This window comes from Dendropsophus ebraccatus, chromosome 14 (genome assembly GCF_027789765.1).
Source record: "Dendropsophus ebraccatus isolate aDenEbr1 chromosome 14, aDenEbr1.pat, whole genome shotgun sequence".
Taxonomy (NCBI): domain Eukaryota; kingdom Metazoa; phylum Chordata; class Amphibia; order Anura; family Hylidae; genus Dendropsophus; species Dendropsophus ebraccatus.
The window spans coordinates 52,173,742-52,200,534 of NC_091467.1; the positions used below are offsets into that span (position 1 = coordinate 52,173,742).

Here is a 26,793-nt window from a genome sequence, read left to right on the forward strand (position 1 = left end):
ATAATTCACAACCAAGGAGATTGTCTCACTTGAATAAGTTCTTGGCCACTTGACTTAGAAGTCTTGCATGTTCCTCAGCCTGTTCCACAACGGATAGCTTCTGGCTCGCTGGAGAAAACTTCTTAACTTCCTCCATAATCTGGACCCTGGCTCCATCCAGTTCAGCGGCTAACTTTTCATATTCCTGAAGACATCATAAGCCAATGACTTGAATGCTCTTAAAGGGGACACAACTCTCCCCCTTGGTGTCCATCTTACCTCTTTCATGTCATCTATCATCTGCCAGATGTCTGACACCTGGGCCAGAGCGTCTTCTCCCATCTTGATCGCTCCCAGCAGCTCTTTGTGTTGTGCCTTCAAGTCCTTTACCTTAAGCTGCAATGATAAAGTGAAGTTCTAGCACAGAATGGATCACAGAGGAAAAGTGAAATCTGTACTGCTCTCTGGGTTCATGTACCTTGTTCTCTTCTAGGTTGTTATAGTTCAGGCTGTTAAGACTCTCGGTTTCAATGGTTTTGTTCACTGCCTCATTCATGGCATCCCGTAAATCCATCACCTCCGAGCTGTAAGTGTCCAGTCTCTTCTTGATCCCATTCAGTAAGTCTTGGTTGGCCTTTATGGTGGAGAGCAGCTCAGTTTTCACCCGATCCAACACTAAGAAAAAGAATTTACTCATCATATCCACATGTGCCCCATACATAGAGACACTCTAGTCCAGGGGTGTCAAACTCAAATACACAGTGGGCCAAAATTAAAAAATTGGAGAAAGTCGCGGGCCAATCTTGATATTTAATGAAGAGTGCATGCGGCGTTCCTGGCACTGCCTATCCTGAAGTAATTGTCTCCATAAGAAAGTTACCCATTATATCCCTCAAGCAGTGGGTAATCCCATAATTGTGCCCCATGTAGTAGCCCCCCCCCCATAGTGCACCACATAGTAGCCAGGCCTACTATTAGAGCCCCACATTGTAGCCAGCCCTCCCAATAGTGTCTTATATAGTAGCCAGTCCTTTAAATAATGTCTTATATAGTAGCCAGCCCTCCAAATAGTCTCTTATAATAGTAGCCAGCCCTCCTCCAATAGTCTTATATAGATCCCAGTCCCTAAATATAGATCCCAGTCCCTAAAATAGTCTTTTATACAATACCACCCCAGTTTTATATAATAGCCAGCTCTCTCCAATAGTCTTCGCACCAAAAAGATAGGGTCCTTAAAAGACTTTAGGGCCCACACACGATCCTCCAAATCGCATAGCGCAGGTAGATATATGTAAAGGCAAGGTAGTCAATGGTAAGCCTTGTATTGCTGGCTGCCAGTGGATATGACTCCCAACTGGTTAAGCTTGAGAAAGCCACTGATGGACTAGAGTGCCGAAACGCGTCGCTATCTTTTAATAAGTCTGCTTTGGCAATTTTTTACCATTATCTGGCTTGGGAGTCATATCCACTGGCAGCCAGCAACACAAGGCTTACCATTGACTACCTTGCCTTTACATATATCTACCTGCGCTATGCGATTTGGAGGATCGTGTGTGGGCCCTAAAGTTTTTTAAGGACCCTATCTTTTTGGTGCATCTACTCCACACGCTGTAATCCTACATAAGGCCCAAATAGTGCGGTCTATGCGCACCCAAAATTGTCCAACATAAAAACCAAAAGAAAAAATTACGAATGCAAGACCAATGTATATATAAGTACTTATCTTTTATTAGAATATCAAAAAGGAATTATTTCAGTTACCCTCGATAAAGCAACACGCGAAACGCGCGTCGGGTGTATGGTGAGGTGGATTTGTATACTAAGGACATGTATGGGTAATATCTATTATTTGTGGATGGTGTTTTTTTCTTTGTACTCACTGTGAGATTTATCTATTTATTGTATGTAGTACCAACCCAGTGCCCAGTATATACGTGTATATATAGGTTCTCCATTTTACTGTTATCTATTTTGTGATTTAGCACTTTATATATAAGAACCTAGTCAATCCACCACTTTTATGGGGATCTGTATTAGCTTCAGCCCCCCTGTTATGTATTTTTAATTGAAATAATTCCTTTTTGATATTCTAATAAAAGATAAGTACTTATATATACATTGGTCTTGCATTCGTAATTTTTTCTTTTGGTTTTTATGTTTACTCCACACGCTGTGTGGATGATCCCCTGCTGAGCTGCGGTATTGGTATCACGTGTGATATAGTGTTGTGCCTATCATTTGCACAACACTAAAAGGTGAGCACATTGAGTGTGAATCTTTGCACTATTACTATTTAGTAATCCAGTTATTGCACTAGGAGGCGCCCTTTCCCCCTCTTTTTGTTTTCGCTCCAATAGTCTTAGAAAGTAACCAGATCTCCCCAATAGACTCATATGTAGAAGCCAGCCCTCCCCAATAGTGTCTTTTATAGTAGCCAGTCCTCCCAATAGTCTCTTATATAGAAGCCAGTCCCTAAAATAGTCTCTTATATAGTAGCCAGCCCTCCCCCATTGTTTTATATAATAGCCAGCGCTCTCCAATAATCTCTTATGTAAGAAGCCAGCCCTCCCCAATAGTGTCTTATATAGTAGCCAGCCCTTCAAATAGTCTCTTATATAGTAGCCAGTCCGAGCAGCTGTCCGGACCACCCATATTATAATCTGCTGCAACGTCAGGCGGGCCAGATTTAATACAGCAATGGAAAAGCTCAGCGGGCCAAAAATAATGGCACTGCGGGCCAGAGTTTGGCATGACTGCTTTAGTCCACATTGCAAAGAAGCAGAATGGCATTACAAAGCGAGGGGACATTGTAGTGGCAATACACTGGATGTTGGAACTACACACCATGGTGGCATTACAAGGCATCGTAGCACTGCACTAACTGACAGCAGAGCACAGCATGTTGGCATTACACTAGATGGTAGTATTGCACAACATAGTGTAATTCTGCACCATTCTTAAAGGAACATTCTGGCCCTTTAGTTTTATTTTATATATATTGCTGCCCTTATATAGAACATAAAGATCCTATTCTTACCTCACCACATCCCCCGGGGTCCTACTGCAGCATCTTAGGGTTTCCCCAATTGAACGCTACTCCTGGACTCTCAACAGTAACATCACAGTGGGTAGTGACTGGCTGCAGAGATTAATCCGACTCGGAAGTGGTGGTGGAAGCATACAGTGGGGCGCAGGGAGACCCCAGGGGAGCGTGGTTAGGTAAGAATCGGATTTTATTATTTTTTATATAAGGGCAGAGATATATATATATATATATATATATATATAAAGAATTTAAAGGGCTGGAGTACCACTTCAAGGATTATTTCCGGTAAAGAACATACTTACATTTTTTGCCTTCTTCATGCTCCTTCATCGCGAGGTCCTTGCCGTATCCAAAGTCCTTGTCTCTCATTTCCTTCAGAATTTTCTCCACATCAGTCATGATCTGTCTGAACTCCTCGGTGGATGTGACATTACTGATGTTTGAGGAGCCAATCTTGCTCAATTGATTGACCAGTCCTATAAAAAGAGATGCAATGGATGCAATAGTCAAGAATGGGGCTGTCTAAACAGTCAGTTAGGGAATTTAAAGATAATAGCGGGGAGTCGTTTATTCAAGATCCTTCTCTCTTGGCCAGAGTGCATCATGGTTGCAAATTATAGCAGATTGCTGGGGGATGGTTTGTGATCAGCTTAGGGCAAATTACACAGCCCGAACCATGCACTGTAATCAAGTCCATACCTGTCTCGATATTCCTGTGGCAGGGCTGCTAGGGCATCATTAGCGATGTCCGTGCAGCCCTTGCTTTTCATATGAAAAATAATAAAGCTTATATTTACCTATTCTCCCCTGTTTGCCTTTACTTCCTGCTGACCACTGACGCTTCTGGCCTCATCTCTTCAGTGACAGCCGCTCACCAAATCACAGGACCGCACCACAGCCAGCGACTGACTGAGCAGCCTGTCACTGAAGAGAGATGGGGCCAGAAGCGTCAGCAGGAAACACGGGCAAACGCCTGCAGGACACCAGGGTAGAATAGGTAAATATTAAATGTATTACTTTTAAATATGATCTTTGTGTTATTTGATCACTATACGGTGGCAACTGAGCACTGCTACATCGGCATTGTACAAATTATGCCTTTTATACAGTTTACTGCACTGCGTTGGCACTGTTTCGGACAATGTACTCGATGTTGCAGTACTCCATACACAAGGAAGGTACTAACAGGAGGTGCCATGACGGGAATCTTACCCAGTGAAACATTGTATAGAGATTGGACTCGGTTTAGCATGTCTCTCGCTTTCTGATTGGTGTCCTGGGTCACTTTCTGTAAATTCACTGCTGTCCTGTTGGTTGAATTCACCTGAAGAAAGCAAAGCTCTTATGAGGTTCCATATATCCACCCTGTAGGTCAGTGTTCCCAAGGTGAAGCTGTTGCAAAACTACAATTCCCATCATGCCCTGAGAGCTGTAGCTTGGGAAACACTGCTGTTGATGTATATTATTGGCACTCCCCCTTATGTCGAGAACTGGAAGACAACCCCCTTACCTTCTCATGTAGTGCATCAAAGTCTTGAGCGAGACTAAAGCTGTCATCTTCCAAATCGTCAGCTTTGTCTTTGATGCCATTGATGGAGGTTTGATACTGGAGCCACTGATCCTATAAAGAACAATATAATAAGAATATATAACTGACAAAAGTGTTTGCTGATACTCGACCAAACCAGTTAGAGTAGTGAATATTTCCTTACCGTCAAGTTTGCGATGGAGGCGTTGAGGTTGCCTAGACGAGTCCAAGCAATGGAACTGATGCTCAGGTTGGTGAGTTGATCCCTGATGCTGGGAATAAAGTCTGCCAAACGTTGCAGGTCCTGCAGCAGAGTCACCACACAGCTATCGCAAGCTGCATAAAACACAAACCAACACTTAGAGCAGGAGGCAGCAATCCAAGGATCAAGTACAACTTAAAGGGCCCCTAGTGTACATTCAAGTAATAAAGACGTCTATGTTGAGATATAATTAATTGAAGTTGCAGGCCCAAAGCCTGAGGCTGCACTACTGGAGCTGGGCAACATACTCATTATATATAGTTATCATAGAGACCTTGTAAGGATCTTAGATGAGGATCCTTGTATACATATTGCTGTTTTTGGTGATTTGGATCCACATTATGCAGTCATTAGGATTAGGTCTCAGTAGTGCAGCCCAGGGACCACAACTTCCAGTGATTATGTCTTTACCAGAAAGAGCACATAATACTCACGCTCGCACTTCATCACATCCATCCCATGGCTGACTGGTACTTCATTTGGGCGGCTACAGGTGTCGCACTGCTTCCCGGTCAGCCCATCGCTACATTTACACTCCCCACTTCGCGGGTCACATGAGCCTCCTTTACAATGACATTCTAAGGAAGAACAAACAAGGTAATGAAATCGTATCCAGAAATACACGGACACTAATTTGAAAGACTACAGCTCCCAGCATGCAGGGAGTTGTAGTTTTGCTACAGCTGGGAAGCCATAGGCTGGAGACTAATTGCCTAGAAAATCACTTACTTGTGCAGCCACTAGGACCAAAGCCCCAATAACCAGGGGCACATTGCTGGCAGCGGGGACCTGTAATTCCAGGACGGCAGTGACACTGACCACTTTGGGGGTCACAAGTAGAACTGGTTGAGCCCTCGCCACAGTTACACCTCTGACACCCTGAGCACCCATCAAATCCATAATAGCCCTCCTAGAAGAGATAAACAGAAAGGTATTGGGACTGTAATATCGCCATTTGACACTCCAGAGCTGCATTTACAATCCTGCAGGCACAGAGCTGAAATCTTTCAGCATTTCTTGCTTGTTCTGCATATTGTTGGAACCTAGGCAGTATCAGATGAGAAGCTCTATCACAGTTTCCAACAGCAACCAGCAGAATTGTGCTTGCAGCTCTGAATTAATACAAGATAAATAATTCAAAACAATAGTGGACAACATGGTTGCTACTTCTCTTCAGGGTATTACCTCACAGCGGTTACAGGTTGGGCCGGTCACTCCTGGTTTGCACCGACATCTTCCACTTCTTGGGTCACAAGTGTCCGTTCCACAAGGAGAACAATTACATCCTACAAAACATAACATTTTATATTACAACGCCTTCATTACTAAAAAGTGAGCCTAGTGCAAGACTTGTTACAGTGTATCAGTGCATGTAAAGAGCCATATAACTGAGCCAGGGTGACCTGATAGGGAGGGTTAGGGCCCTATTCCACGGGCTGATCAACGATGTAAACGAGCGCCGATCTGCTAGCCCCGTTTACTAGGCCTATTCCACAGCCCGATGATCGTTTAGCGAGGGCTGCAGCGACATGGTTGCCGATGTCCTTGCAGCATACATTACCTAGCCGGGCTTCTCCTCCACTCAGTCTTTCTCCCCGGGTCCCGCGGTGCAGCATCAACTCAGGAGCGGCCTGACTGAGCTGTCAGACCGCTCAGCCAATCACTGGCCGCGGCGGTCCCGGCCTGTGATTGGCTGAGCGGTCTGACAGCTCAGTCAGGCCGCACCGAAGCTGATGCTGCGCAGCGGGACCAGGGGAGGAAGACGGAGCGGAGGAGAAGCCCGGCTAGGTAATGTATGCTGCTTCTCAAATCGTCGTTGCCCGCCGCTCATCGCTATTCCACGCAGCGATGAGCGGTGGGGGAATAATGATTTTAGGCTTGGGCCTAAATAAACTATCAGCCGATGACATGATCTTCGGCTGATCGTTTTCTATATTCCACCGAGCGATAATCGGCCGAATCGGGCTGATTCGGCCGATTGTCGCTCCGTGGAATAGTCCCCTTACTCTATTCTGTAGAGGTAAAATACTTACTAGTGCAGTTCTTGGTGGCTATCGCGTCCCCATAGAAGCCTGGTGCACACACCTCACAGTGCGGCCCGGCGGTGTTGAACATGCAGCCAGAACAGGTGCCGAACAGAGGGTCGCACTCACTGAACAGCATGTTGGAGTCTGAGTTTCCATTACAATTACAGGGCAAGCAGGAGCTTCCGATGACCATAGGGTTCCCGTAATAACCAGGAGCACAGCTAATAAAGGACGATAAAGACAAACACAGGACATGAAACACGTATATGCATAGAGATGTATAAAGACATTTTTCCTAAACATCCTATCAGAGGAGCTTTCCACATTTCAAAACCTTGACTTGCTGTCAGTGAACAGACAATCTTATTTCCATTCAGAGGCCTGTTGAAGGGGTAGGTGATAACAGTCACTAAGATAAGAATAAAGGTGCTATCATAGTAATTTTAGCTGCATCAAGGAATAGCCATGAAGGCGGCTATCAGTTAGACCACTCACAAGTGTAAGATATTGCTCAGTAAGATTACGGAGCCATTGCCCGGCACATTCCATCCCGTTATTATAAATCCCATCCATGGATTCTTCACTTACCGCTCACACTTTGCCCCAGCGTAGCCTGGTTTACAGAGGCACTGTGTAGATGAACCCCTCTGCACACATCCAATGGCGAAGCTGTGGCAGCCATATAAAATACATGGATTAAATTATGGGACATATGAAAAAATACGCTATAATACACTAAAGTGGTACTTACTTGTTGGAGGGCACAGAGAGTGGGCAAGGACAGGCAACACAATGTAACACTCCATCCACTGTTCCGTTGGGCACAAACCCTTCCTTACAGCGCTCGCACTGGTCGCCCTCTGTATTGTGCTGGCATTTCTGGAAACCATGAGGTCAGAAGTTATCATTATTGAATAGATCATTTTGGTTCTTACCACGAAACACAGGAAAAAAATAAAACTCACCACGCAGGTGCCAGTCCCTGGTAGGCACTGGTCAGAATGCCCACCACAGTTGCAGAGCACGCACTTGCCTAAGAAGAGACCCTTGTCTCGGTAAAAGCCAGGGGCACACTCCTGTCAACAGAGAATTCAGATGTCAGAGCTGCATAGAGCTGGGGACCAAACAGATTCACATGATGTCTTATGTTACATTCATGTGAACAACCCTCCAAACTTATGCATGGTTCGCAACCTATTGAGTGTCCCCCTGTCACTTCCCTCTTTCATTGCTGAAGCCTGAATTTGATTCAGCGGGCATTGCAGGATGCTTTTCTTAGTAGTACGAATACATTATAGGGGCACTGCATTATAAAGTATGGAATAGAGGCCATATGTTACAGGACAACTACATGTGGTTAAGCCATGTGATGTGAAAAGCAACCCACCACCCTGGAAAGATGAATTAAGACAACAGTATGGTAATCTTGGGGTATAGGTTATGGCTTGAAAACATTAAGGAACACTTTCGGTACCTGACAGGAGTCGCCCCGGTAGTTGGCAGGGCACATACACAGCTCCACGTTACTGGCCCGCACTCCGACCCCTGTGCCTTGACCAATCTCCAGAACAACCTGGCGCAGAGACACCATGGAGGAGGACTGGGAATTCAGAGCTCGAATATGCAGTGCTTCCAAATTTGCTAAAACCATCATGATGTCCTCACGAGATACGGGATAGTTGGTGCCAATGTGAATGAAGTTACCCTGTGAACAACAGATAATTATGGACTCTGATCCTCCTTTTCAGCCTCAGCAGTGTTGTGCCCCCCTAGCACACTGATTTACTGATCTACCTCTATAAGCTGGACTCGGCTTCTGTGAATCTCTCCAGGTAAAGGATACTTTGGCTCCAGAAAGGCAATGCTCATCTGGTTCCCCTAAGGAAATAGACAAGATAAAAATTAATTTCCCTGGCATCAAGATCTAAGAAAGCAGAATTTCAAAGTTTTATTTGGGCGTTATACCTTCAGTATGATGTCTGGCCGTCGCTCCACAGGAATGTAGATCTGGTCCCCTCTGATGGCTTCAGAATTCAGCTCGTACCTCAGAAACCCACCATAAGAAGAAACCTGGGGTTAAAGAATCATAATTCTCACAGGAGTTTACCACAAAAAAAAAGACAACACACAAGTGTAAGAAGGGACAAAACATACCCGGTCTCCAAGGTAGCTGCGGGGTGCGTGCCAGTAGAACTCCTGATAGACATCAGGAACGTCCCTCAGATCCGCCTCAATAAGACCTTCACTAGGGCGCTCTGTGATCTCAACCTCCTGCCGATCCCCTCCAACCAAAACCCATCTTCTCATATCACTAAACTAAAAAGATATGGAGAATGAGGCCACAATGTATAGAAAAGTAGAGGTGGGAAGGACATTGGTGGAGGCAGGATATTCCTTACCTGGGTTCGATACTTCGATCCGGTGTGGCAACGATCAGTGGCTCCAAAACAGAAGCAGCGGGTACAGCCCTTAGGATTGTCGGCATCCAGGAAGAAAGTGCCCAGGCGACACTGGTCACAGGTAGGGCCTTCAACGTTTTCCTACATACAGACCACATACAAAGTGTCACCCAGACAAGCCCTGCAGTCCAAGAAAGACCAACACACAACTAAAGAAGGTATCCCCCTAAGATTCCCCTACCTTGCAGAGACATCGCCCAGTAACAGGATCACAAATAGTCTGCTCGGTGCCCGCTTTGTTGCATTCACAGGGTCTGCAGTTGGGGTAACCATAGAATCCAGGTGCACATTTTTCACACCGACGTCCCAATATGTTTGGTTTACACCTAGAAGAGCAAATCAGTTGCATTAAGATGAAACACAACTGAAACGGCTACATAGTAAGGCTCGGTTCACACGTTGTAAGAGTGCGGCTGTATGTGCGGCTGTAATTGTGCGGCGGTATTTTTGATGGTTCGTGTGTATGCTGGGAAGTATAGGATATGCGGCTGCACAGTGCACACTATCTCTGAATCTACGGCCCTATCGTAAACGGACCCGTAAAAAATGAACAAGACCATTGTTTGCGGCTGGACATGCGGCCGTGGATTGACAGGCGGTCCGTACGGAGTACTTCAAAAATAGCCGGCAATGATGCCGAATGCCGATGCCTCTAATAGTTAATATATTAAATTAATCAAAGACATTTTATTTGTAATCAAGACACTTTCGTTGATCAATAATTTATTTCTAACGAATCCATCATTTTGCAATTAAATATACTGTTAAAAAAAATAGATATATAAATAAATGTATATTTATCTATATATTTATTTTTTGACAGTATATTGAATTGCACAATGATGGATTCGTTAGAATTAAATTATTGACCAACGAAACTGAATTTATTTCCAAGAAAATGTGTTTTATTCATTAAATATTAATTAGTACAGGAAACTCTATAAGCCGGTAATTCATATGCCGGCAATAGAGCATTCTGTACTAATCATCACTTTACTTTAATGAAAACATCAAATGTTTCTTCTAATTATGTTATGACAATAGCATTATTAGAAGAAACATTTAGAATTATATGTGCGCTCAGCTGATTGGCTGTTCGGCTGAGCGCACATATAATAAGCCGGTCCGCAGTACAGTCACTTCATTGTGCTGCGGACCAGCGAAGAGGACACATCGGGGTGAGTATAGAGCTCTCCCCACCCCCTCCCCGACACTGCACCCCTCCCAGCAAGGAAGGGGGGGTCAGTTAACCCCTTCCTTGCTGGGATGGGTGCAGTCTGACATCAGTCTGGCCCCCCGGGGGTTAAGGGGGATGCAATACATCCTCCCTTAACCCCTTGGGGGCCAGACTGTAAGCAGCGATCTGTAAAGATGCTTCATACTGTAAGGAGCACAACACCGCTCACAATGATGGGTGTTGTGCTCCTGTTTGTGTTTTTTTTGTGTGTTTCTCCCTTTTTGTTTTTCAGATATCGGTATCCTGGGGATTACGTCGGATTCCATGGACTACGTCGATGACCAGCGTTTTTTTAATGTTTTTTTTTTATAAAATGGTCAATGAGGGGTGTGGGGGTGTTTTTCTTTGAATAAAAAATTTTTTAAACTTGTGTCTTGTCTTTATTTCTTTACTTTTTAGACTTAGTAGTGGAAGCCGTCTAATAGACGGAATCCATTACTAAGTTGGGGCCTAGTGTTAGCCGGTATAAAATGGCTAACACTAACCCCCCTATTATTACCCCAGTACCCAATGCCACCAGGGGTACTGGGAAGAGCCGGGTGCCAGTGGTCCCGGAGCGTCAAAATTGGCGCTCCTGGACCGGGCGGCAGCAGGCTGGTAAGATTTAGGCTGGGGAGGGCCTAAAACAATGGCTCTTCCCACCCTGGTGTTACCAGGCTGCTGTCGTTTGGTTTTTAACCCGGCTGGTTATAAAAATAGGGGGGACCCTATGCGGGTTTTTTTTAAATAAATAAATAATAAAAAAAAAACGCATAGGGTCCCCCCTATTTTTATAACCAGCCGGGTTAAAAACCAAACGACAGCAGCCTGGTAACACCAGGGTGGGAAGAGCCATTGGTTTAGGCCCTCCCCAGCCTAAATCTTACCAGCCTGCTGCCGCCCGGTCCAGGAGCGCCAATTTTGACGCTCCGGGACCACTGGCACCCGGCTCTTCCCAGTACCCCTGGTGGCATTGGGTACTGGGGTAATAATGGGGGGTTAGTGTTAGCCATTTTATACCGGCTAACACTAGGCCCCAACTTAGTAATGGATTCCGTCTATTAGACGGCTTCCCCTACTAAGTCTATAAAGTAAAGAAATAAAGACAAGACACAAGTTTAAAAAATTTTTTATTCAAAGAAAAACACCCCCACACCCCTCATTGACCATTTTATTTAAAAAATTCAAAGAACAACCGCTGGTCATCGACGTAGTCCACGGAATCCGACGTAATCCACAGGATACCGATATCTGAAAAACAAAAAGGGAGAAACACACAAACAACACACAAACAGGAGCACAACACCCATCATTGTGAGCGGTGTTGTGCTCCTTACAGTATGCAGCATCTTTACAGATCGCTGCTTACAGTCTGACCCCCAAGGGGTTAAGGGAGGATGTATTGCATCCCCCTTAACCCCCGGGGGGCCAGACTGATGTCAGACTGCACCCATCCCAGCAAGGAAGGGGTTAACTGACCCCCCTTCCTTGCTGGGAGGGGTGCAGTGCTGGGGAGGGGGTGTGGAGAGCTCTATACTCACCCCGATGTATCCTCTTCGCTGGTCCGCAGCACAATGAAGTCACTGTACTGCGGACTGGCTCATTATATGTGCGCTCAGCCGAACAGCCAATCAGCTGAGCGCACATATAATTCTAAATGTTTCTTCTAATAATGTTATTGTCACAACATAATTAGAAGAAACATTTGATGTTTTGAGTAAAGTAAAGTGATGATTAGTACAGAATGCTCTATTGCCGGGAATATGAATTACCGGCTTATAGAGCTTCCTGTACTAATTAATATTTAATTAAGAAAACACATTTTCGTTTAAATAAATTCAGTTTCTTTGTTCAATAATTTAATTCTAACGAATCCATCATTGTGCAATTCAATATACTGTCAAAAAATAAATATATATATAAATATACATTTATTTATATATATATTTATTTTAACAGTATATTTAATTGCAAAATGATGGAATCGTTTACATTTAATTATTGAACAATAAAAGGGACTTTATTAGACAGAAAATGTGTTTTATTAATTCAATATATTAACCATGAGAGACATCGGCTATAGTGCAGAGGATCGCAAACCCCGGTAATAGCGATTCATGTAAACTGTTTCCCTGATTTCCCAGATGCATCCAGAGGTGTTTGCATCACTTTCTTAACATTTTATTTGTTATTTTTAGTTGAACCAGATTTCCAAGTAAATGACCGTATGTTTTGAGCCGCATGTCTATTTTTTCCCACGGCCGGAGTTTCACCCGCACATTTACAGCCGCATAAAAAATACAGCCGCACAGTTACAGCGTGTGAACCCAGCCTAAAGGTAGACGACTACTGTCCTAGCCCCAGCCTGGTGACAAGATACTTCTCTGTTCACTGTCAAAGCTGAGTTTAAAATTCTGAGTGCAATAAAGGGAAGACAGAGTCGGGCTGTGCAGTGCAAGTACACCCAGTAGAAAAGCAAATGCAACTTTGTAAATCATTTAAAAGGGAAACTATCAGCAGCTTCGCAGCTGATATCCCGCCCTTTTGGAGAAGTTTAAACTAAAGCAAATATGCAAATCAACTAGTAAGTAAAGCTACAAATAAAATGATATATAATGCAACATTTTTTGTGTATACATCTCCTATGCAGACCCAGGGCCGTAGCTAGGGGGGGGAGCAGGGGGGCAGCTGCCCCGGGCGCCGAGACCAGGAAGGGGGCGCCATCACAGGGAGCAGAGAGAGAAGGATCACAGTGGATGAGGCAGCCTGGAAGCCTCCTGCCCTCTGTCATTGTGAGGAGGCAGGGGACGATTTTTACTTCATCAAAAGAGGTATTTTCCATACTGTACTGTCTCCTGGCTGCTATTTAGCTATAAATTGTGCACAATCGCTGCGTTTTTACCGCGATTTTGCGCAAATTAGGGCTAAACAGCAGCCAGGAAACAGTACAGGAAAGAGATGGTGAAGGACCTTGACATGTAACTATGATGTCACCGCAGGTCCTGTATGTTCACTGCACTATGGAGGAGGAAGAAAGATGATACAGGTGTGTGGGAAGGGGAGGACAATCAGGGTCTGTGGAGGGGGCAGGGGGGGACAGGGTGACACTTGTCTGGGATGGGGGGGGCACACAAGAGAGTTGGGGTCCAATGTCTATTTAGGGGTCTGATCTGGCTGTACATTATTCTATACTTAACCCCTTAATAACTGCCCTCTCCAAATATATTTCACATTTATATAAACCTCACCTAACCTATGTGTTTCCATGGTTACAGGGTGCAAACAAACTCTGCTGTGTATTCCCATACTGCAGTCATGTATTACTCCCACCTGTGCTGGCTTAATCTTCAGAGAGAAGAAGAAGAGGAAGCAGAATGTATTACACAGTACGATACAGACGCAATCTCTCAGACTATAACACAATTCAGTTAAAACGACCCGAGTGGCTGACAAATGAGACTTTCACAATTTTCACCATAAGTAATAAGACCCCAACACAGGACTGCAGCATGAGACTACACAGGTGGAGAACACAAGGGTCTGCAGAGGAGCTGTATACACATGTGGTGCTCCTGTCACTTACATGCACTGTCCAGTCTGGATATCACATCCTGGTTGGGTTAGGTTCTGCAGTCCAGTCTCAGAGCAGTCACACTCCTCACAGCCCACCAGAGGGTGGCAGCCAAATGTTTGGGCTTGGCACACTGTGCACTCTGGTTTTACTGTACGAGGGGGGCATATGCACTGCCCTGTCACTTCATCACACAGGCGGGACCCACAATCACAGGCTGACAAAGAGAGATGGACTTTCATTAATAAGTGCAATGCACAATTACAGTGACAGATGATGGGAAGAAGCAATGGGGAAAACCAAGGCAGAGAGGAAACCAAGACACCTTGCACTGCCTGAAGGTCAAGGCCTCTCAAAGACCTTAAAGGGGTTCTCCATTCTTCAATCAATAAAGCTTAAAGTGTATCTATCATTTAAAAAAAACTTTGGACATGTCTAAGCAACATGTCAAAAGTGCTGCTGAGAACCCTGCTGATCACTAGAACCACAGGGCTGCCCCTTCATCTCTGCTGCAGGAGGTGGAATCTGTAGACTGCTTATACGGACAATCTACAGAACACACCTCCAGGAGCGGAGATAAAGGGGCAGAGCCCGCTCCAGCGCGCGGCAGCCCCTTTATTCTAGTGATGTTTTTACATGGAAAGTTAAAAATCTGTACAGATCTGTACTACTTACATGTGAGGGTCTGTTACACTTGTATCTAGTATATACACTTGTATCTAGTATATACATTCTTCTGTGATCTCTAGTTTGGAGTCCAGGCTGACAAATTGTATTTTCAGGGTCTCTGTAAACATTGTTGCTTATATGCAGGGAAAACCTCATACTTATTGCAATTGTATCTACTCTTCACAATGCTCTCTGCGGGTTAACCCCATTGTCTAAACTCAATGCAACTGTAACAAACTCTTCACTATAAGACAAGGCTGGGTTCACAGTATTTTAATGTATAATTTGAAAAGAGAAAAACCAATGCAAAATTTGATGCTGCTACATGCCATACTACAAAATCTATTTCCCATTGAAAAATCTGATTTAAACTGATAGCTTTTTATTTTGCCATACACAAAAATGGTGTTGACTAGGTTTTAGAATTAAACATACTGAAATGGAAAATGTGAAACGGATAGAAAAAGTCAGTGTGAACCCGGCCTTACTAATAGAGAGTTTCAGCTACTAAGTAGAAACAAGGATGATTCTACTCAGTGACAGCTATGAGGGAGCAAGATCCTTAAGGATGGACCAGCAGCAACTTACGCCTGCAGTCAGGGAACCCCCAGAATCCTGTAGCACAGCGGGAGCAATCTCTTCCGATCACATTGGGCTTGCAGGAGCACTGGCCTCCGTATGGCTCACACGTTGTGCTCAGAGAGCCGGCCTCGTGACAATTGCAGAGCTGGGCTCCATTGTTATAGAAGAGGGACAGAGAGATTGCGGCATCTCTGCAGAACTTAGAGGTGGCTGGGCTGGAAGAAAAGCAGAGACAGATCAGCAAGGGGAAAAGATGTCCTCTACACGCTTCTTTCTTATTATCGAGATGATGGAAACTCTTCCATCCTCCTAGAGTAGAGGTTTGCTATAAATGGTGGCACTATGGAATATATACATTACATGAGTGGATCTAACGTTGATGCAGAACTACAACTTCCAGCATATCCAGGCAGCTGTTGGTTGTCTGGGCCTGGTGGGAGTCATAGTTTCACAACAGGGCATACTGGGAGTTGCAGTTCTGGAAGCCATCACATACCATGCATGTTCAACCATTTCATTACTCTGCCAAGGAGAATGATAGAGACCAAGAACTTACTTGCTCTGGAAGCTGTTGGCACCACACTGACTGATAAAGTTGTAGGATTTGTCCAGCGGCTCTTCCACCAGGTAACTAGAGCTGTAACTATCCTCAGGAATGACCAGGATGTACTCCTAACAAAACATGATAGAGCGATCAGCCAGTGTGTGAGGCTAAATGACCAATGTGATGATGCAAGAATCCTCCAGACTTACCACCCAGATTATCTTGCCGTCAGGGACGCTGAGGGTGACTGATAGGTCATTGTCGGTGACATCTAGTACAGCCTGATTTTCAGAGAGGACCAAGCTGCGGCAGCCATAACCATGGGGGCAGAACGTAGCATTAGCTGAACCTGGCAGAGAACAGTGACATAAGTTTTATATGCAATCATAAAAACTGAGGATTTGTTGCTGACTTTATCCAACCACTGAACACCCTCAGTCCTTACCTTGCCATACACGTCCTCCATGGATTTGAACCTCAATGGTAAATGAGGGCTGTGAAGGCTGATAGTAGTGGATAAGGAAGGCGTAACGTCCTGGGGTCTGAACATGGCCGTTGTAGGTCACTTCCGTCTGGGTGGATAAAAAGATCATCGATCATAGTAGATATGTATAAAGTAATGATTATGCATACCGTAAAGCAACTGTAGTACAGGAGTGTAAAGATTGTGGGTGTTCAAGCAGATGACTGAAGGAAAGGTTAAAAGAGAAGTCCCGCAAAAAATTATTATATTTCCCCTTTAAAAGTTATACAAATTCCCAATATACACTTATTACAGCAAATGCTTATAAAGTGCTTTTTTTCCTTGCACTTACTACTGCATCAAGGCTTCACTTCCTGGATAACATGGTGATGTCACTTCCTGGATAAAATGGTGATGTCACGACCCGACTCCCAGAGCTGTGCGGGCTGTGGCTGCTGGAGAGGATGATGGCAGGGGGACACTGAGGGACACTGAGCATCCCTCTGCCATCATCCTCTCCAGCAGCCACAGCCCGCACAGCTCTGGGAGTCGGGGCGTGACATCACCATTTTATCCAGGAAGTGACATCACCGTGTTATCCAGGAAGTGACATCACCATGTTATCTAGGAAGTGACATCACCATGTTATCCAGGAAGTGAAGCCTTGATGCAGTAGTAAGTGCAGGGAAAAAAGCACTTTATATGCATTCCCCGTAATAAGTGTATATTGGTGATTTGTATAACTTTTGGGGGGCAATACAATACTTTAATAAAATTTTTCACCGGACTTCTCCTTTAAGTTTCGCAGAGTGCTGCAGCCTCTTTCTTGTTACCAGACACAGCTCATTTGGTAGCAGCTATCATTGGTATTTAATGCAATCCCATTTATTTGACTGGGATTGGGGCAAAGAGGGCTGTAGTTCCTGGTACAGCCACTGTATGGTTCATGGCACTTTGGATGGCACCAGAAGTCAGACCTCTCACTGATCTTTAATGGGCCCTGGTGCCAATGAGGTCCCAAATATCCTGAAGTCCTAAAGATTGACCCCAAGGCACTTTTTCCAACATGGATCAAATGCACTGGTAATCCAGATATTCAGAAACACATCCTTTATGGGTGGCACGCCATTTGCAAATGTATCATCAATGAGAGGTGGAGAGATATGCACTTTAAGTTAGCACACACAGCCTTATACCTATGAAGGTAGAAGTATACAGCATGGACTGAGGAATCCACTGAAAGAGGTAAATGAATTATATGGGTAGTGATCCAACGGCCCATGTACACAAGGAGTGACTTACAAATTTTACATTCAGCCTTATAACTTCCGGCTATACCTTTATTGCTAAATGTTGTTACCCATGGTCCCCAAATGAGTAAGAAGGGTTCATAATTTATAATCCTTTTTTAGTTTTAGAGCCTATGCATGTATACACAAACCACACACCTCTGGGGACTGCAGCCGGGTCAGCTTGGTGGCATCTACGACTGTTGGAGGCAGGGATGCAGGTAGGGATGGCAGCTGTTGGCCATTGTTGCCATCTGTTCTAGTTTTTCCTTCTGTCAACACCACAGACTGAGAAGGTTTATGGAATCTCGATGGTGTGCAAGAACCACTATGGACAAAGATTTTAGATGAGAAAGCAGGATAAGCGGTGAACATGAGACTCAAGTTGTGATCTCCAGACAGTACCTGCTAGGATTGAAGGATCCATGAACAGCAATGCAATGAACTTTTGGCTCAATGTACTCCAAGGTGTACTGATCAGCGGGGATCAAGAAGATCTTGCCCTGGAAGAGGAACAGATTAAGAATCAGCATTTGGCCTAGATTTATTGTAGTCATAATTGGAACTTGTTAGGAACACGACTCACAAGGTGCATTTGAGTCTTGTCTGCCGAGAATCGAATGGTGACTTCAGTGGTGAGATCAAAAAAGACTACCTTCTTCTGATCATCCAAAGCCACGCCACGGCACAGGAAACTGTAACACAAGTATCACAAGTTATAAATCAAGTCACAAACTATATTCAGAAGACACTGAACATCCTGAATGTAGACTGACCTGTACTTGCAAGGGTAGAAGGTGAAGGTTCCCTGCTGTGGAGGTGTCTGGGGAGAGTTCACAGCTACATTGGTTGTCTGAAGGTCCTCCTCATTGGCGTATTCAACAACAATGGCGTACCGACCCGGGTGGGGAACAGGCAGATGGAACAGGACGTCAATCTAGAAGACAATGTGAAGGTTATTGACCAAGGCCAATGTTTACGGGATCGGCCTCCAAGTAAGAAGACACCATGCTTACATCACTTCCATAGCAACCGATCAGCGGTGGATGACGGGGAGTGATCTGTTCAGTCTGACAGGGTCGGGGAAGGCTATTATCCATGCGGCAGACTCCTTCAATACCCTCCGATGATGGAAATTTATCCAGAGTGAGATATTTGTACAAGAGACAACTGGAACACATAATGGATGCATAGGCTATTATACAGATCATAACTAGTAGACTAGTGCAATCCCACTTCAGAGTACATGAAGTGCCTTTCAGCATGTATAACCTTGAATTACCACACTTGTTCACTGCAGGCTCAGCTTAATTTATCTGGACAAACCACAAATTAAAAAATGGAATGCAAAAACACACAGCATATTCAGCACATAGGGATGTACCATGACTAACCATATCATAAAGAAGATATATTACTTACTTCTGATTGCTCTGCTCAGGGGATGGCGAATAGGTGCAGGCCTCAGTCACTTTCACCTGGAGGATCGGAGCCTCATAGTAAGCACTAGGAAGCAGGACAAGGTAATCCTAAGGATGAAGAAACAATACCAGGAGTCAAAACTTAACCCAAGGAATCTAAATATGGCCACAAATGAAGAATCTGGGGTCTTACCAGAAGAACATCCTCCACCTCTATCACTACAGACCAAGTGTTGGGATTCAGGACAAAGGGTTCTCCGAAACTTCCATGGGGGATGGTGACAAAAGCCGGGTCTTTGCTTGGAGGGAAGACAATCTGCTTGATCTGCTCAGAACCTACAAAGTGAAAAGAGTCACAGTAATCTCATAAGTCAAATCTAGATACTTCATGGAGATGATCCATGATAATCCATGATCCACGATCATCAGTAATCTAGATGGAACCCAACAGCAGGCAGGCATTTTGCACACAGCACCACCACAGGCGAAATGAAGCATTACACAGGTCCATTTACGATAAACAGACTGTGGGTCATGTGCCGACATGACGGGTCCTCCAGTTACCTCTATTATTGGTCTCACTCTCTTTATGAGTAGCTGGAGGAAGCTATACATTAAAGCCATCAATAGCGCACAGGTCCACATTTAGGAACGACACCATTCTATCTATAGTGCAGCACATAGGTTGTAAAACATTCATGGCCATGGACTGGCTGACAGAGAAATTTAAGGAGACTCCCACGGCTTCCCTGCTCTATTCTTAAAACACTGCTACATGTAAAGATATAGAAGTCAACAACAAGTGTATATTAGGGAATTGTTATTCATGCAATCCCTTGACATGGAAACATACTGAATGTTTAAGGGTTATCACAAGTAATGAGTTTTCACAGCTGTCTTATGATCACAAGAGTTTCCAAATGTTCTTCCTGACAAAGCTCTGTTACAGGCAGTGAGATAGATGAGCCATGTAATCATGTTCCAGAACAAATATATCCCATAGGAGATGAGAGCGGCTTCATTTCCAAGACATTTGTGACTAGAACTAGCGGCCGATCCAGTGTCTGCGCTGCCATCTCCTCTCCTTGTCTAATGAGACATTCTGCAGCTAGCAGAGCCCGACTGTCTGCTCTGTGGAATGTATTGCTTCTCACTGGCCGGGACATACTTACAATTGGCACAAGCGTTAAACTTCTTCTCTTCAATGAGTGACACCTTCCCGTAGATGCTGTCTACACCGCGATTCACATATCTGAACACAACTCGGAAGAGGTCGGGGGAAGTTACATTGATGGTCAGTATGACCTTTGGCTGTGAATAGAGGAGCGTGTAATATAATCAGTTAAATGCTATATACTGATCCTGAGTTACATCCTGTATACATACATTACATCACTTAACCTGTCCTGATCCTGAGTTACATCCTGTATTAAACTCCAGAGCTGCACTCACTATTCTGCTGGTGGAATCACTGTGTACATACATTACATTACTTATCGTGTACTTACCCTGAGTTACATCCTATATTATACTCCAGAGCTGCACTCACTATTCTGCTGGTGGGGTCACTGTGTACATATATTACATTAATTATCCTGTACTGATCCTGAGTTACATCCTGTATTATACTCCAGAGCTGTACTCACTATTCTGCTGGTTCAATTACTATGTACATACATTACTTATCCTGTACTGATCTTGAATTATATTATACTCCAGAGCTGCACTCAGAATTTTTCTGGCTATAGAGCTAAACTCTCCCAGCATACCCTGCTTGTTCAGTATCTGCATAGAACTTGCTCTTGTGATTTGCATTCTGGGAAGTGTTGCATTTCCATCAGTCTCTGTACAGTAATTATATTATAGGAGCTGTAGGTGTGTGTGTGTCTTATAACAAACATGCTTTTTCCAATTCCAGAGAGCAGAATAGAAACTACATATCAATAGAGTTATCCTGCAAGAACAATGATGCAGCCATAGCTACCTGGTATGGAGACATTTGAGCGTATCCTCTCCAGCTAAAGTTTTCAAACTCCAGAGGGTTGTATCCAAAGCGGACCGGTCTTCCATCAGTTGTTCGTCCATCCTCTACTTCAAACCTCAAATGATGCAGGTCTGGAAAGTAATAGCCTCCGACTGGTCTAGGGAACAAAAATGTATACGTAATTTCATGCTAGGATTTATAATATATAAGTTGCCCAACCCTCAATCATACTACAGCTCCTTCCTGTTACTTCCTGATCCGACCCCTAGTGATCACATATTTATGGCCTATCCCATGTCAATACATTTACCTGTATGTAATATTTCTATAATATTTCATGTTTCAATTTCCACCATTTCCAGATCTCTGTTTGCTGTCAGTGAATGGAAACAACTCAAGCAGCCGCGTGCACACGGAAGCAAGTTTCCATTCTGTGAGGGCAAGCAGAGATGTTGAAAAGGGATCAGAACATTACTGATACTTATAAGCCTATGCTACTTTTCAGACAAGGCCCAATGCTTGTCCTGGTCACCTGCCATGGCTACAGCTGACAAACATGGCTTCTTCTATACACACAGAGGTCGATTTCACTGTAACTCAATTAGAGGTGGCAGCTGCCTCAGAGTGAGTGACAGGAGGGTAACCTCCACATACAGCCATTAATACAGTATAATAAACACACACATAAGATATATTAGATGCTTCCTGCCTCCGATAGACACTCACTGGTTACACTGGGGACCTTGCACATTCTCACGGCACTGGCATTCGCCAGTCTTCACGTTGCATGCCAAGCCAACCGATCCTCCAATGTCACATTGGCATCCTGCAGGGGGTAAACACCTGGTTAGTTCATTCTGCCAAGCTTAGGTTGGAGGAGGCAGCGAGGATATTTATAGGGGTCTTAGCTGTGGAATGCGGGGGAGGCATCCGCTCTTCTAGCGAAGAATTAAAGAGGAATTTTGAGATATCCAATTAGAGGGGAATTCATCACTGATAGAGAAAGAGGTCCTAAAATTTACAGGGGCTTAGAAAGTCAAAACAACAAAAAAAAAAGAAGAAAAAAAAGAAAAAGGGGGGTGGGGCAGATAAAGTAAGGGGTGGGGGTGGGGCAGTTGTTACCTCTTGTTCAGGTCATAGCATTGCATTCCAAGGGGCAGAAATAAACACTAGTAACCCCCCCATGTGTGGAAAGGACTGATGCATGCAGTATTCCCCAACCTGTGGCTCTCTGGAGATCACCAAACTACAACTCCCATCATGCCCTGACAGCTTCCCAAACCTATGTTCTGAAACCTGTGTCTCCTGGGCATTTACATTTAGTATCATCCCCTGGCAGTGTTACCAAAAGTACTGCTTTACAGCTGTTGCAAAACCCCAACCCCCATATTGCTCTGGCAGCTGCAGGACTAGCAGTGTTTCCAAACCTATGGCTCCCCAGCAGTTGCAAAACTACAACTTCTATCATGGCCCTACAGCCGACCGTGCAGCTGCCCCCAGCCTGTGTTCTGAAGCCTGGGGTTTTTAGACTATAGCCAAACTACAATTCCCATCAAGCTCTTACAGATGGAGAACTACCAATGTTCCCTACCTAAGCTGCCAAACCTATGACTCTTTATACATTAAGAACTACAACTCCCATTGGCATTTGGCTGCCAGACCATGATGGAAGGTGTAATTGTGCAGTAGCTGCTGAGCCACAGGCCTGGGGAGGAATGACAACACTACTGATAGGTACTCAGTAAGGGGGTGAAGGTCTTTCTTAGAATAGGAGCCTACCCTGGCACCCAAAGTAGCTGTCCGGCTTCAGGTTGTAGAATCCATCCTTGCACTTGCTGCATGATCCACTGCATATATTGGGTTTGCAGAAACATTGGCCTGTGACCTAGTAATATGAAACAAAACATTGCCATGTTAGTCACATAGATCATTGCTGATCAGTTTAAAAAAGCACTGAGATCTGTCTACACAGATGACTTATACAATCTTCTACAAATTTAGAGGCAGACGCAATAAATCAATCTTGGCTGCCATCAAAGTAACTGATATGAGATAATGGACAGCACAACTTCCCCCTTTACTGTCAGCCCAGCAGCAGCTCTCGTAAGTTACATCTATCTGAAATTACACACATGCTCCATGGTTTATCCATCACCTCGGATAACCTCTGCATCTCGACGGTACATAGCGCAGTCCCATCCATCACCCCATAAATAAGGCTCCTCGTTCACAGACATATGAAACCATGATGCTTTGCAGAGGACACAGAATATCAGAGACACCTATAACTATACAGACCTTATAACTTCTGCTGAGACAGGTGCAAGGCTTTTCAGCATGTGAAGGTTTCCATTTACATTGTTAAGAAATTTTACTCTATATTTTAAGTAGTTCTATGGAGTTTTACTGGATGATGTCACCACAAGGTGGCGCAGTTCCGTTGCTCTGTGGGTATAACATAATATTACGCCTACAGAGCAACAGAACAGCACCACCTTATGGTCACATTACCTAGAACAGCACTATGGAAGCTTTTAGCATATGGTTTTGTACCAGAACTTACATTCCATCCTAGAAATAAGACATAGATGGGTACATTCAATAAAAAAGGCAGTAAATAGGACTCCGTATGTATAACAAATAAGACTTCCTACCTGCCGGCACTCTCCAACTCCATTTATTGTCCCGGAGCCGCACTCACATCCTGCAGAGAGAAGTGGTCTGAGTATTTGCAGGTATATATTAGCAAGGGTCGGCCATATACATTACAACGGGGATAGCCATCTTACGTTTGCAGCCTTCGGGGTGTTCAGATGAGAGGTCCCAGTATAAAGGCTTACACTTGTCGCAGGCTGTGCCCTCTACATTATCCTTACACTCGCAGGAACCCTGAAGGATAAGAGAGAACAAAATAAGGCTATGAAAGATCCATAGGGGGCTCCACATACTAGTCCATAGGGGAATGAGCATACTAGTATTATAAGAGGAGACGGCCACTACTCTCAAGCCCCTGCACTCCTCCCATGGCACTGCTTTGCCCTCCCCGCACCTTTAAAGGACCAGTGCCTGACTGGTAACCCTTTAGCTGCCAGCAAAGCTCAACTCATCACCAACTCTGCCCGTGAGATCTCCTTCTCCGCTCAATGACACTTGTCATTCGATGCCAGAGACTGAGTGCATTCCAAATGCTTGCTCCAGGAAAACAGCTGTGACCCTGCTGCGGGACCCGGCTCCATTTTTGCCCCTCATGTCTTCACCCACACGTCACCACTACACTAATGCAAGCTCAGCATGGTCTCAGCTTCTCAGCAAGTCCAACTAATGAGCCCTTCACTTCCTATTCCCAATGTGTACAGGAGAGTGAGAAGTATCTCATTAGAGGGACAGCAGCCACTTTAAGTGCAATTACCTCCTCTTCCAAGAAGAAAAAGATTCATTCTCCCATCCAGTGACGTTTCTGAAAATGCAGCCATTTCATTGTTGTAAAAGTACACTGCTTGTTTAGGTACATATAAAGTCAAATGACACCAGGGCTCTAGGTTTTGGAGGCGGTAATGCTTGCATTGTCAGATGTAACCCAGAAACCGATCAAAGAAGCTTGTGGAGCTGTATATCTGCAGTTATCTGGGTATCAGACCATGGACCCAGCACACCTTAGCCTGACATACAGGACCCTTTGAGGACAACACAAACCATGTAACACTTCATTTTACCAGGGAAGTTAGATGGTGGGGTTCCCCCATACCCTATAGCTGATGGCTGGGTTCACAGCATCTGCATGGCCTCTACCAGCCTCTCATAAGAGACCCTTCTGACAATAAACTTACCTCTGGAGGATCAACGCTGATAGAAGTAGATCCAGACGGATTACAGGGTCCCACTAAAAGAGAAATAAAGAACATTTCCTCTTACTTAGTTACAAAGACAGCACAGAATATTCTGGCTCTAGAGCATAGGTCTCCAAACTGCGCCCCACCAGCTGTTGCAAAACCACAATTCCTATCATGCCCAGACAGCTTTGGATTTGGTTGTCCAGGCATGATGGGAATTGTAGTTCTGAAACAGTTGGAAGGCCTGAGATTGACACCCCTGCCTAATGTTTTATTACCTTCACAGTTTGGAAATCCATATGTTCCACTGGCACAAGCATCACATCTTGGTCCAGTGACTCCAGGGCGACACCTGCACTGTCCGCTCTGTGCGTCACACATGCTGTGGAGGGAGCCCTCTCTGGAGCAATGGCAAGCTGCATAAAGAAGAGACAGAAGGGTCAACAACCTGCAGCAATCCCATCATGCTCTGCCTGAACTCATGTATTATTTCTATAACACCAAATCTATACCAATAATTCAGCTGAAAGGGTACCTGTCCGATCAGCCAATATCACAATTTAGAGCAGATGCATAATTAGTTTTATGGGGAAAAATTAAGACTAACATATTTTTTTCATTGAAATTCCTGTTCATTTGAGGCATGAATTGGAATATGACAATGTGGCCCTTAGACCATAGAAAAAAGTTATGCACCCTTTTTTCCAATAGAAGACCACATGCTCAGACCGGTGCTATGTGTAATGAGGCTGCTGCCATGGGTAATGACTACTCACGTGTACAGGCGGGGAATCCATAGTATCCGGGGGCACACTGGTTGCACGTGAGTCCTGTATAGCTCTGGTGACATCGGCAGTGTCCTGTTGGGGTGCAGTTGTTGTCCAATGCCCCTCGATGATCACATGAACAAACTAAGAAGGAAATTAAATAAAATTAGAAATTGGTTACATAGGTAACTCCTCTATCCCCCAACAAGAGTTACTTATCAAACTATAGTGGTCTGGTATGAGAAAGTCTCACATTTTTGCATAAAGCTAAGAGTATTGGCACGAGTTACAGCAGCTCCTAGCTGATGCCCTACATTGTGGTGGGGGTATCAGTGATATAACTCAGTTATAGCCCCATTTATTATGGTTCTTCACTCCCTGTCTGTCCTTATAATCAAGACCATCTTTTGCAATGTGCCTGAACAATAATGAATATAGGAGGTCTTAGCAAAAAGACCCCAACTGATATTAACTCACGACATGTTTGTAAAACATGTAAAAACTATTTGTTTAAATGGCAGTAATGCTTTAAGGCCTGTAAAATTCAATGTCATATTTTCCAGACAGGCCATCAATATATGATCATCAGGGTCCGACTTCAGGACTCCCTGCTGATCGGCTGTGTTTAAGGATGATGGCGCTTGCCTCTTTAATATTTATAGTCCTCATCCTTGTAATAGTTATTAGTAACGGCAATTCAAAGCGTTGCAGCACTGTCCCACTCAGGTGAACAGAAGAATTCAGAAGTTCCTTGCACTGGTTCTCCTAAAACAGCGAATGCTCATTGAAAAGGCATTTATAAAAAGCTGAACAATGAAGGTACCGGGAGTCGGACTCCTTTTGACAACGTCATGTAAAATGCTGATCTTTAATAATTTCCCCCATATCACAACTGAAAATGGTCTCATTCACAAGGCTGTATCCAGCTCTATTTTAGGCTGGGTTCACACTGCGTTTTTGCAATCAGTTTTTTTCATCCGTTTTTTGCAAAAAAAAAGGATGAAAAATGGATAGCAAAAAACGGATGCATTTGTGTGCATCCGTTTTGATCCGTTTTTCCATTGACTTCCATTATAAAAAAAAAAAAAACGGATCAAAACGGATCTGTTTTTTTTTGACAGACACAAAAACGTTGCTGACACTATTTTTTTTTCCT

At 44.3% G+C, this 26,793-nt stretch overlaps 1 protein-coding gene across 1 annotated transcript in view; it reads right to left on the reverse strand.

The window, feature by feature from the left end:
- The window catches only part of LAMA5 (laminin subunit alpha 5), a 90,361-nt gene that overhangs the window by 12,023 nt on the left and 51,545 nt on the right, over positions 1 to 26,793 (reverse strand). The window contains exons 15-55 of the mRNA XM_069951472.1: positions 25,647 to 25,781; positions 25,149 to 25,286; positions 24,868 to 24,920; positions 23,830 to 23,929; positions 23,695 to 23,744; positions 22,820 to 22,925; positions 21,767 to 21,866; positions 21,041 to 21,197; positions 20,229 to 20,367; positions 19,250 to 19,392; positions 19,058 to 19,164; positions 18,652 to 18,805; positions 18,412 to 18,572; positions 18,222 to 18,330; positions 18,041 to 18,138; positions 17,795 to 17,963; positions 16,329 to 16,455; positions 16,093 to 16,232; positions 15,896 to 16,011; positions 15,346 to 15,554; positions 14,101 to 14,305; positions 9,483 to 9,627; positions 9,242 to 9,382; positions 8,997 to 9,158; positions 8,808 to 8,912; positions 8,637 to 8,720; positions 8,317 to 8,547; positions 7,808 to 7,918; positions 7,594 to 7,721; positions 7,431 to 7,511; positions 6,849 to 7,063; positions 6,001 to 6,101; positions 5,545 to 5,725; positions 5,250 to 5,393; positions 4,738 to 4,889; positions 4,536 to 4,646; positions 4,238 to 4,349; positions 3,328 to 3,501; positions 458 to 654; positions 259 to 375; positions 30 to 184 (exon numbers count right to left, since the gene is read on the reverse strand). Coding sequence (XP_069807573.1) covers positions 30 to 184; positions 259 to 375; positions 458 to 654; positions 3,328 to 3,501; positions 4,238 to 4,349; positions 4,536 to 4,646; positions 4,738 to 4,889; positions 5,250 to 5,393; positions 5,545 to 5,725; positions 6,001 to 6,101; positions 6,849 to 7,063; positions 7,431 to 7,511; positions 7,594 to 7,721; positions 7,808 to 7,918; positions 8,317 to 8,547; positions 8,637 to 8,720; positions 8,808 to 8,912; positions 8,997 to 9,158; positions 9,242 to 9,382; positions 9,483 to 9,627; positions 14,101 to 14,305; positions 15,346 to 15,554; positions 15,896 to 16,011; positions 16,093 to 16,232; positions 16,329 to 16,455; positions 17,795 to 17,963; positions 18,041 to 18,138; positions 18,222 to 18,330; positions 18,412 to 18,572; positions 18,652 to 18,805; positions 19,058 to 19,164; positions 19,250 to 19,392; positions 20,229 to 20,367; positions 21,041 to 21,197; positions 21,767 to 21,866; positions 22,820 to 22,925; positions 23,695 to 23,744; positions 23,830 to 23,929; positions 24,868 to 24,920; positions 25,149 to 25,286; positions 25,647 to 25,781 — 5,563 coding nt within the window. The remainder of the gene's footprint in view (positions 1 to 29; positions 185 to 258; positions 376 to 457; positions 655 to 3,327; positions 3,502 to 4,237; positions 4,350 to 4,535; positions 4,647 to 4,737; positions 4,890 to 5,249; positions 5,394 to 5,544; positions 5,726 to 6,000; positions 6,102 to 6,848; positions 7,064 to 7,430; positions 7,512 to 7,593; positions 7,722 to 7,807; positions 7,919 to 8,316; positions 8,548 to 8,636; positions 8,721 to 8,807; positions 8,913 to 8,996; positions 9,159 to 9,241; positions 9,383 to 9,482; positions 9,628 to 14,100; positions 14,306 to 15,345; positions 15,555 to 15,895; positions 16,012 to 16,092; positions 16,233 to 16,328; positions 16,456 to 17,794; positions 17,964 to 18,040; positions 18,139 to 18,221; positions 18,331 to 18,411; positions 18,573 to 18,651; positions 18,806 to 19,057; positions 19,165 to 19,249; positions 19,393 to 20,228; positions 20,368 to 21,040; positions 21,198 to 21,766; positions 21,867 to 22,819; positions 22,926 to 23,694; positions 23,745 to 23,829; positions 23,930 to 24,867; positions 24,921 to 25,148; positions 25,287 to 25,646; positions 25,782 to 26,793) is intronic.